Source organism: Petromyzon marinus, chromosome 79, assembly GCF_048934315.1.
Source record: "Petromyzon marinus isolate PM22_M1 ecotype Great Lakes invasive population chromosome 79, UKy_Petmar_22M1.pri1.0, whole genome shotgun sequence".
Lineage (NCBI taxonomy): Eukaryota > Metazoa > Chordata > Hyperoartia > Petromyzontiformes > Petromyzontidae > Petromyzon > Petromyzon marinus.
In genome coordinates this window covers 533,169-545,274 of record NC_133745.1, presented here as the reverse complement: position 1 = coordinate 545,274, position 12,106 = coordinate 533,169, and the positions used below count along the sequence as shown (strand labels likewise).

At 48.5% G+C, this 12,106-nt stretch overlaps 1 protein-coding gene across 1 annotated transcript; it reads left to right on the top strand.

Annotated features, from left to right (window-relative positions):
- Window positions 1-203: 203 nt before the first annotated feature.
- LOC116958513 (uncharacterized) lies at window positions 204-11,284 on the top strand. The gene is made up of 4 exons (XM_032981155.2): window positions 204-249; window positions 3,819-3,866; window positions 8,823-8,908; window positions 9,329-11,284. Exon 4 carries the CDS (start codon window positions 9,410-9,412, stop codon window positions 10,247-10,249), a length of 840 nt encoding a protein of 279 aa, XP_032837046.2. The 5' UTR covers window positions 204-249; window positions 3,819-3,866; window positions 8,823-8,908; window positions 9,329-9,409; the 3' UTR covers window positions 10,250-11,284.
- Window positions 11,285-12,106: the final 822 nt, after the last annotated feature.

The following is a 12,106-nucleotide window of genomic DNA, read 5'->3' as shown; positions in this document are numbered from 1 at the left end:
CCAGTACAATGCTTATTCTTGGTTCTTTCAGTAAAGTCACGTTGATAGAAACTAAAAATGTAATTGAAATTAAATTACAAAATAAAAGCAAAAAACCCACGACGTTTCGATCGCGACACATGAAGAGCGCTTGTGTTGCGAGGGAGGGGGGTTTCCCCCCCCACTTCTGACGTCATGCATTTCACCTCTCGGCGCCGCGTGACGTCACGACTCCCGAGTCACTTTGTTCGCCGCTCGCTGTAGGCCCAGGTGAGACGTTGACACCGCGTTGCTGCTGCTGGTGGCTCCTGTTGTTGTGATGTTTGCTTGTTGTTTACCCAGGTAAAGCCTCGCTTCTCCTTTCTCTCCTGGGGATATCAATTGAGCAGCAGTTACGGATCGATGTCCACGTGTGGCCTAGCCATACAGGGCTTTGCCTTCGCGTTATTTTATTTGCTTTCATTTTCTAAGTTTAAAAATGTTTCTTCGTCTGGCTGAAGACTTTAACCTCGCCGAGTCTCAGTGTCCTCGTCCAGGAGCTGTCCTTGCTGAGCTCGTCAAGGAGCATTCCATATCAACGCACCGGGCAGCAGCAGCAGCGAACCATCAAACACTCTACACTACTGTACACACACCACAACTGTACACACTACTGTACACACCGCTACTGTATGCACACCGCTACTGTACACACTACTGTACACACACCGCTACTGTACCCACACCGCTACTGTACCCACACCGCTACTGTACCCACACCGCTACTGTACCCACACCGCTACTGTACCCACACCGCTACTGTACCCACACCGCTACTGTACCCACACCGCTACTGTACCCACACCGCTACTGTACCCACACCGCTACTGTACCCACACCGCTACTGTACCCACACCGCTACTGTACCCACACCGCTACTGTACCCACACCGCTACTGTACCCACACCGCTACTGTACCCACACCGCTACTGTACCCACACCGCTACTGTACCCACACCGCTACTGTACCCACACCGCTACTGTACCCACACCGCTACTGTACCCACACCGCTACTGTACCCACACCGCTACTGTACCCACACCGCTACTGTACCCACACCGCTACTGTACCCACACCGCTACTGTACACTACTGTACACACCTCACTACTGTACACCACTACTGCACACCACTACTGTACACACCACTACTGTACGCACCACTACTATACACACACCACTACTGTACACACACCACTACTATACACACACCACTACTGTACACACACCACTACTATACATACACCACTACTGTACACACCACTACTATACACACCACTACTGTACACACCACTACTGTACACACCACTACTGTACACACCACTACTACACACACGCCACTACTGTACACACCACTACTACACACACACCACTACTGTACACACCACTACTATACACACACCACCACTGTACACACCACTACTATACACACCACTACTGTACACACCACTGCTGTACACACCACTACTGTACACACCACTACTGTACACACCACTACTACACACACGCCACTACTGTACACACCACTACTATACACACACCACTACTGTACACACCACTACTATACACACACACCACCACTGTACACACCACTACTGTACACACCACTACTACACACACCACTACTGTACACTCCACTACTATACACACACCACTACTGTACACACCACTACTGTACACACCACTACTACACACACCACTCCTGTACACACCACTACTATACACACACACCACTACTGTACACTCCACTACTATACACACACCACTACTGTACACACCACTACTATACAAACGCTACTATACACACGCTACTACTATACACACTGCACTAATGTACACACGACACCACTACACACTGCACTACACACTAACTTACACACTACACTACTGTACATACTACATTACTGTACACACCACTACTGTACACACCACTACTGTACACACCACTACTGTACACATTACACGACTGCACTCATTACACGACTGTGCACTATACACTAATGTACACTCCACTGCTATGCACTCTTGGGTTTTTTTTATTAGAAAGACCAAAAATTACTCTCGGAGGGGAAGCTTCTATCCTTCGCCGTGTTCGAATCATTCAGATTTAAACATCATAAAATGCGTATTTTTTTCGTTTAAAACCTCTGTTCGCAAATGCTTGAAGCGACGTCCAACATACTCTTTGGTTCTTTCGGTAATGTCACGTAGGTATAAAATAAAATAAATCACAACGTTTCGATCGCAACACAAGCGGTTGTCCTCACGCGGAAAAAATATAATCCAGCAGTGGAACTGCTGCTGAAACATCGTGATTTATTTTATTGTCTACTTCCGTGACTTTACCGAAAGAACCAAAGAGTATGGATCCCTGCAGTCACGAAAGCTTCAAATCATCACCATCCAACACAATAAAGAATTAAAGCTTTCGTGCCTGCATAAATTACTCATTGTTTTTTTTTCGGTGAAGTCACGTATGAAATAAAATTAAAATAAAATAAATCAATCACGACGTTTCGACCGCAACACAAGCGATCTTCATCAGGTGTAAAAAACAAATAGCACATAGGGTGACATCAACGCAACACATAGAGAGCGCCAAACTGCACGGAGGCAAATACAACAAGAAGATGAGAGACGAGAATTCCCCAAACCTATGAAAAAATTTACGTGATGCAAAACCAGTCAGGCCAACAACACAGTTAGACACTCACCTGGCGGACCACGAATTTCAGAAGAATGCTAAATTTCGTGTTCATCCTCTGGGTTGGACGTACCAGCATAGACCGAGTGAACAAATACGAGGTGTAAGATAGCATAAATACATATACAGGGACACCAAGAGGTAAGAAGAGGAAAGACGGACAGGGCCGGAGTGATGAACAGAGGCTTGAAATAAGTAGTAGAGGTGGGGGGAGGGGCCAAAGAAGCAGAAGAGGGGGGAGGGCCAGGAAAATGTAAGGGGGCGCAATTAGTTTAGTACAGAATTGTAAAGGTAACTTCCCCGTAGAAGTGTGTTAATAAATAATTAAAGCTTTCGTGACTGCATAAATTACTCATTGTTTTTTTCGGTAAATAAATATAGACAACACGTTCTACTTAATAAATAAACTTTTTTAATAAATGTTTTCTGCTACAACATCAAGAGTGCAGCACCACATTAAATACGCACTACAATGACAATAGTTTAAAGCGATTTGAAGCATGTCTTATATATTTTTTTGCGGGGGAAGGGGGGGGCAGAGCTTTGTGACGTCATATTTGAGGGGCGGGTCTAACTTTTTGTGACGCCGTGTGACGACGGGGGGGACGGGGTCCAAAATCGTCCAAAATCGCGTGACGTCATTTATGGATGGCCCCCAAGTCGCCCGCGCTTTTCCATCGCCTTACGGGCCCAACGCCGCGAGGCGCACTTGCCCCTCCTGTGACTCCCAGCTGGCGCTCCGTGCCTCCCCTACTCCATCCCGGGATGATGACCCGGCTCTCGCAGGCTCTTCCGTGAGTTAGTGCCGTGTTGCCGACTCCACCCCAGCCAGTGCTTGCGGGAAGGGCGTGCGCTCGCAGTACGCCATTCTCGCCGCCTCGCTGGTGAGTGCCTTGCAGGGGGGGGGCTGCCTTACGCGTGTGACCGTGGAGTGCTCACTGCTGTGTCCGGCCGTCTTTGTCTCTCCGGAGACATCACCGATGTGTGGCCAAGCCCCACCATTGGTTCTCGCTGGTGATAGTCTGCTGGGGGGGGGGGGGGGAGGGGGGCTGCACAATGCGCAGTTTAATGGTTTGTTGACTGTTGCGCCCCCGCAGACTTCGCCGGTGTGTCTGTCGCCTGTGTTCCACCATCGGTGGTCGCTGGTGAGTACCAGTCGGCTGCTGCTCAGGCTTCCTCCTTGGCAGTTTGCTGGCAATTGCTCCAGCCTGCCCCTTCATGTGGTTGTGCAATTGTAGTGGGTTCCAGGACACAGACACGGCAGAATAGAAGCAGCACTATTTATTTAAACCTTAACAAGGGTTACACTAGAAGGGGTAGCGGCCCCTCCACCCGTATAACTCAGGAACACACCCCAGGCTCTCTAGCCTAAGCTCTAGACTCCCAGTTCCTCCTGGTAGGGCTCTAAGGGAGGCTATCAGATCCGGCCCTGGTTAGGCACAGATCTCGGCACCCCGCCGACCAGACCGGCCCTTGGAAGGACTCTGGGGCTCTGGGGCCGCACCACCGGCTTGCTGTGCCGGCCCTGAAAAGGGCAGCGGTCACAGGAGTTCCAGGGTCTCACCTAGCTGGCCTTCTTTCTTCACTGGTTGCTTCAGCCTCGGGCCCCACACTCTGCCCCGAGCTCTCTGGCTCCCCGCACTTTATACCCACTGGAGCCTTAGCGGACGTTGTTGTAGCCACCAAGGTGTGGGTGAACCACACCTTCCCGTGCCATGTGTTTATTCCCCATAGCACCCCTACACAATCACCAAATCGCTGCTTTGCCTTCGCTGGGCAGCGGTCACCGGGCTATTATATTTGCCACTTAGCCGCCCTCGGTCCACCGCTAAATATACTTAAGCTACCTGCTCCATTCCATCATATCTCATGCAATCCAACCCCTTCCTAATCTCCCCCCCCCCCCTCTCCAATTCTCCACCATCCGCTGCTCCACTCCGTACTATCAATTTAAACTAGGGCTCTGGAATGCACGTTCCATTTGTAATAAATCTGCTTCAAACCTTGATAGTTTTCTGTCCCTCCATCTTGATAACTTCACTCTCAGTGAAACTTGGGTCTCACCACGTAATGCTGCCACTCCTGCTGCTCTGTCTTCTTCATAATCTTCTTTTATCCATACTCGCCAGTCAGCTGGTCTTTTTTTTCCCTTCTTGGATTCCTGCTTCCCCCATCCCTTCAACGATTCACTTCCCTTCATTTGAATTCCAACTCACATCCTTTTCTTCCCCCAACCCCATCACTTTCCTTATAAGCTACCGTCCACCTGATACTTCCAATTCCTTCAACCATCTCGACGGCCTCCTCTCCTCAGTCCTTCCATTCACCCACTCTAATTTTTCTTGTAGATTTTAATCTCCAGGTTAGCACCCACCCATTGCCTCTACCCTTCTTCCCCTCACTAACTCATTTGACCTCGATCTTCTTCCATTCCCACCCCTACTCACACCTCTTGCAACACTTGACATCTTCATTTCCACTTACAAAGCCTCTATCACTACGGTCCCTCTCCCATCCTCCGATGACCTCCCCCTCTATTTCTCTACCATCCCCCCTATCCACAGTCCCATGATGGCTCATCCAATTCTGCGTTGCAACCTCCGCTGCCTTCAAATTAGTTCAAAAACTGCTCATATTTCCTTTCTCCTTCCTATTTCCAACTTCTCATCCTTGAACGCTGACTTAGCTTCCTCCATACTCTCTAATTATCTTTCATTTTCTCTCAACCTAACTCCCTTCCATCTCTGCACCCCCTCATCTAAGCCTCCATAACATTGGCTCACTCAATCCTATCATTCAGAGCATCGACACCTACGTAAAGCTGAAAGGCTTTCGAAATCTACTCCTTCACTTCAGAACATTTCCCCCTACCACTCCCTCCTTTCCCAATTCCAACGTGCCCTGGAACTTGCCAAACTACACTACTTCCTGGCTCTCATCTTTAACCTTGCTCACCACCCCCAACAACTATTCACTATTCTTACCCCAACACATTCCTACCTTACCCCTTCAGCTCTCAAATTTACCCATTCTCCACCAACATTTAATCTATTCGTTATACCCGTCTATCCTCCTTCCTGAGCTCACCTCAGCAGCCGCTTCCCCTACATCAACCCCACAATGACTGCTTTCACCATTTTCCTTGCAACTTCTGACTGAACTTAATTCTATCTCCAAAGCCCATTCGACTTCCTCTCCCCTGGATCCCATCCCTGCTTCCCTTTTACCCCAACTCTATCCTTTAATTCTACCCGACCTAGTGTCCCTATTCAATTCCTCCCTCTCCGCTTGTGTCTTTCCTGCAATATATTAGTCAGCCATTATTGTACCGCTCCTTAAAAAATCCTCTCTTTATACCTCTTCCTCTGCCAACTACCGACCCATTTCCCTTCTCCCCTATTTCTCCAAACTCTTAAAACGCCTGGTACACTCTCATCTTATATTATAACTCTACCCCAAATTCCAATCTCGTTTTTGTCCCTCTCATTCAACTGAAACGGCTCTTATTTTAGTTCAGATTCACCTGGCTAACTCTGCCCATGCTGGCCTCTCTTCTATTCCTATACTCTTCGATCTGTCCTCAGCTTTCGACACGGTTGACCATCACTCTTTTCTCTACCCTCTCTTCTCTTGGTATCTCTGGCATACCACTTTCCTGGCTAAAGTCCTATCTATGTGTGCATCTCTGCGATCTCATTCAATAATGCCACTTCCGCCCCAGCCCCCTTCACTGTTGGTGTTCCCCAAGGATTTGTTCTTAGTCCCCTACTTTTTTTTCTCTATCTGTCCGCTTGCAACTCTCCTTTCTTCGCTGAACTTTCCCCATAATTTTTGCGGAGATGACATCCAAATGTTCTTCTCCTTTCCTTTTCCCCTGACCTCTCCTCCCACATCTTATTCTGCCTGGTTTCTATCTAATCTTGAATGTCACGTACTCTTTGTCCCTCAACCCTTCCAAAACTCAAATAATCTTTCCCCTGCCTCCTTTTCCCCTCCTCTCTGTCCCACCATTTCCCCTCCTTTTTCTATTTCCCCTACTTCCTTAGCCAGCAAAATTTGTATTATTTTTGACTCTTCCCTCTGTCTTACTGATCACATTTCCACGACAGCGCTGGAGTGCTGTCCTCCAGACAGTCTCGTCCCTTCACCTGATGAAGGCTGCTTGTGTTGTGGCCGAAACGTCGTGTGAATATTATTGTGTTATTTTATTTTTCAATTTATTATTTTATTCTCATTCTACGTGACTTTACCGAAAGAACCAAAGAAGATGAATCCTTGCAGTCACGAAAGCTTTAAATCGAAACAATGGTTCGCTTTAATTTACTTGTTTAACGCTCTATCGAATAAAAAAAACCTGCAATCTTTTATTTGAACCATTTCTGAATAACACGCACAAACATGTTCATGGCGGACTTAAAATCGATATTTCAGGGCCTTAAAATGAAAAATCTAAAAGCCACCTATAGACCAAATTTCAGCTTTCTACCTTGTCGGGAAGTACCCGAGAGGTTATTGAGACGTACATCCAGATTAAGATCTTTATATATAGTAATCAAAATTATAATTTACGTTTGTAGAGTTGGGCATTTCATCCATAGATACCACCAATGTGCCCTGTATATGAAAATCAGGAAATAGAAAATGCAGGGTAAACGGCCAGAACTAGGGGTGGTGGGGGGGAGTAAAGATTAATTTACCCACCCACTTACTCACCTGCTCACCAACTCACCCGCTTGCTCACTCAATTAACTACTCGCTCACTCAGCTCTGCACCCACTCGCTCACCCACACACTCACCAACTCATCTACTCATTTACCACCAATACTCTCACCCACTTGCTCACCTGCCCACTCACCCACTCGCTCAACAACAACTGCAATTCACCACTTAGTGGAGGTGATGTCACTAAGGCACTTGTGCCACGTCATGTGCACTTTAAGGCCAGGTGAAGTGTAACGCTCGCTGGCAGGAGGCCATGGGACAGATCCGGGCGCCATAGGTTGAATGACTGAGATGACTGACAGATAGATGCACCACCTGTGCCCCCTACTGTGACAACTTGCTGTACTTTATCTGCCTGTGGCTCTGCTCGTTATTGCGTCCCTCCTCTGCCCTCAGCTGTTGTTTAAAGGCGACTGCCTCTAACTGCCCAGTAACAGGCTTTATGAGCCTCCTCCACAGGGGTTGATTTTGACACCACTGTTATCAGTCACTGGCAAGTCCACTCAGCTCTATTGACTCGTGTACCACAAGAGTCAATCTCTTCTCTAGCCCATGCCACAGCCGTTTCTCCCCATCAGTCCGGTCAAACAAAAGCTGTTTGGGCATGCGGGCTACATGACCCAGCCAAACGCAACCTTGCCTGTCAGATCTGCTCACCAATGGGACTTGTTTCCTGATTTTTTGAGGATTTGTGAGCTCTGCACACAATCCAGCTGGGTTAAAACCAGGATGGATCGTAGGCCACTCACGCATCAACTCATTTATCCACTCACTAACCCACATTCTCACCCATCCTCACTCTCACCAATGCATACACTCTCACGAGCCCAATCGCTCAACCAGGGTAAATGGCCATAAGTAGGCGGAGGGAAAAGGCTCATTTCAGGAGATGCTTTTTCAAGACAGACTTAACTATGTCTCACGACTCTGTCTTACTAATCAGAGTGGCTGCTACATTTGACCAGAGTGGTGAACCGAGTTTGCTGTGATTGATGACAGCACAGCAGTGGGTTCAGCCTGCTGAACGGCACATGGGCAAAACCTGCCCTGGCATTGGGAGAGGAAGTAGATTGAGCGGTACCTTCCAGTCAGCATGGGTGCCCTTATACAAGCAGAGCTCGCCTTCGTGCTCCTTAAGATGCTTTCCTCGAAGTGAGTACCAATTGTATCAGCCCTAAAAGGGGTAATCATACCGCATTGTATACTACATGGGGATGCATTCCTGGAATTACTTACCTACGAGCAATATATGAGGGCTTCATTGGGGTATCGGTAACAGTGTTCATAATAATTGATAAACATTTCGTAAATAAAAATGTATGAAAATATCACTTTATGTACTGTACTCATGAGTGCGTTTTACTATACTGCAAGGCAGTGGTGAGAGACAAGGTTGGAGGAGCTGCTGCTGCATTTTCAATATGTTGTTTTCTTGGAGAAGAGCTCCAAGAACTTCGTAATCTGGTATGTTCAACTTCTTTTGCACCATGCGTAGCCAACCGTGCTAATCAGAGGTATAACTTTCTGTGCAGAGGTTTCTTTTAGGTGGAGCCCTGAGACTCTTATCCTGGTCTCGCGAGTTCTCAACCTGGTTAAGTAAATAAAAAAAAATGTCTTCAATGTAATTGTGGACGTGGGGTCTGGTTTGCTCAGAGACGTGCGTTGCTCTCGTTGGCTGAGCGGATGATGGGGACAGTAATGTTTCCAAGACCAGCGCTGCTGCTGCGTGTTCTAACTTGCGAGTAAGCACTTTGTCGATTTTTCTTCATTTTAAAGAAAAAAATATCCAGAAATAAAGCGCGACAGGGAATTGGTACTCTACGGGGTTGTGCTAAGCGAGGGCTGCTTGTATGTGCTGTGTAATATGCATGTATATATCTGCAGAATCGTTCACATGGAGCAGTGAGACTTGGGGCTGGAATTACAAGGCACCGATGCTTCCAGTGTCCATACAGCACGAATGAGATGGGCAAATTGAAGAAACACCAGAGAACACGCACGAAAGAGAAGCCCTTCAAGTGCATGGTGTGTGGGAAGACATTTACACAGTCAGGATCTCTTAACATTCATCAGAGAAGACACACAGGTGAGAAGCCCTACAAGTGCACTGTGTGTGGGAAGGCATTTTCACTTTCACGAGATTGTCAAATTCACGAGAGAACACACTCTGGCGAGAGGCCATTCAAGTGCACTGTGTGTGAGAAGACATTTGCATGGTTACAATGTCTTCGTATTCATGAGAAAACACATTCTGGCAAGAAGCCATTCAAATGCACTGTGTGTGGGAAGTCATTTGGGCTTCTACCAAGTCTTAAACATCATCAGAAAATACACTCCGGCAAGAAGCCCTTCAAGTGCACTGTGTGTGAGAAAGCATTTGGGGTGCCAGCACATCTTCAAAGACACCTGAAAACACACTCTGGCGAAAAGCCCTTCAAGTGCACTGTGTGTGGGAAGCCATTTGCACGGTCAGAAGGCCGAACGAGGCATGAAAAGATCCACAATGAGTCGACGGTGAAATCGAGACGTGGACGTAAAAAGAGTGCTGCATTGAGCCCATCTCGCATGGAACAAGGACCAGAAGACAACCCCAACTTTGCAACGTCGCTAGCAGTGAAGGTGAAACATAAAGAATTGAAGGTGAAATGTGAAGTGAAGGTGGAATGTGAAGAGGTGAAGGTGGAATGTGAAGAGGTGAAGGTGGAATATAAAGAAGTGAAGGTCAAATGTGAAGATGAAGATTCAACTCCAGGACCTGACCTCCAGGTGGATGAAGTCCGCGTGAAGCAGGAGGATTCAGACTGAGGGAGAACGAGGCTACCACAGGAAATTTGTGGATGTGGAGGTATGAGTAGACTTTTTTGGGGGAGTGGTGGTGTAACGACGGCCGGGTTTGATTCCTGCTCACGGCTAACACCAGTGACGATTATTTGAACTGGTCCTGGGCCTCCCCTAGGTCAACTTGGTCACAAATGAGTTCCTGGTACGTGTAAACATTGCCACTGGGAAGACAAAGGTGGTTGGGCATGATGCTGGCTACCCATCTGTCACATTGCCTATCCACGGAGGGCTGATGTTTTGGGTGTATTGCGTCGAGCTGGTGTTAGACCACTCAGAGGTCTGGCTGTTAGGGATGTCAGCTTTTATTTCTACACGAGCTGACACCTTCCACCCCCAAGCAGAGGAGCTATATCCTGGTAGCAGGCTACCACAAAGCAAATCAAACGAATAAGAATAAATCTTGACTTAAGCTTAAGTGACTGCAGGAATTCATATTCTTGGGTCTTTCAGTAGTCACGTAGTTTCAAAGAAAATAATAAAAAATAACAGAAAACTACGACGTTTCGATCGCAACGCAAGCGGTCGTTTTCAGGCAAAGGGAGGGTTAGCTTCCAAGGGAAACTGTTTATAAGGGTTTTAAATGGTCATAGCCCAAATGTCAGCAGCCAATGATAATGTTTGGCAGCGAGCCCGGCGGTGGTTCGTTTTCTCCAATCAAGTGTCAAGTTCAAGTTTCATTTATTAGGTATAGCCCTGTGAGCCATGCGGCTCTTAAGTCGGGTGCAACCGCAACAAACAAAATTTGAACACAGAACATCCCAAAGCGACGATGCGCAACAGAAACATCCTGGAATAAACCAGCAAATATTCCACACCAAAAAAAACCGTATTAAAACGCTGTGCAAAAATCACAATGTGGTGCAAGCCAACAACAACCATAAGACAATTTAGATTAACCATGTTTTCGAATCACCAAAATAAACTTATAAAAACAATGTAACAACAGTAATCATAGGAACTGTGATTTTAAGTTTAACAATAAACGATATACATAACACATACGACAAAACCTGCGGCCATAGCAGCAGTGTGAGTGAGTGTATGATGTGCGAGTCAGCGTATGATGAGTGAATCAGTAGTAGCTTGAGTGAGTGATGTGTGAGTCGGCGCACGATGTGTTAGCCAGTGCATGATGAGTGAGTCAGTATATGATGTGTGAGCGAGGCAGCGGTAGTGTGTGAGTGTATGATGTGCGAGTGAGCCAGCACACGATGAGTGAACCTGTGTATGATGAGTGAATGGGTCAGTGGTTGTGCGAGTGTATGATGTGTGAGTGAGTAAGCGCATGATGAGTGAGTCAGTGCATGATGTGTAGGTGAGTCAGTGCATGGTGTGAGTCAGTGTATGATGTGTGAGAAAGTGTCGGCTCCCTCTGCTCGCGCCATCGCCCCCCCCCCCCCCCGGCTACGTCGCCCCCCCCCCGGCTACGTCGCCCCCCCCCCGGCCCCGTCGCCCCCCCCGGCTCCATCGGCCCGACTCCGTCGCCCCCCCCCCCAGCTCCGTCGGCCCCCCCCGGCTCCGTCGGCCCCCCCCCAGCTCCGTCACCCCCCCCCGGCTCCGTCGGCCCCCCCCCCCGGCTCTGTTGGCCCAGCTCCGTTGGCCCCCCCCCTGGCCCCGTCGGGCCCCCCAGCTCCCCCGGCCCCGTCGGCTCCGTCGGCCCCCCCCAGCTCCGTTGGCCCCCCCCTGGCTCCGTCGCCCCCCCCCCTGGCTCCATCGGCCCCCCCCGGCTCCATCGGCCCGGCTCTGTCGCCCCCCCCCAGCTCTGTCGGCCCCCCCCCGGCTCCATCGGCCCGGCTCTGTCGCCCCTCCCCCAGCTTTGTC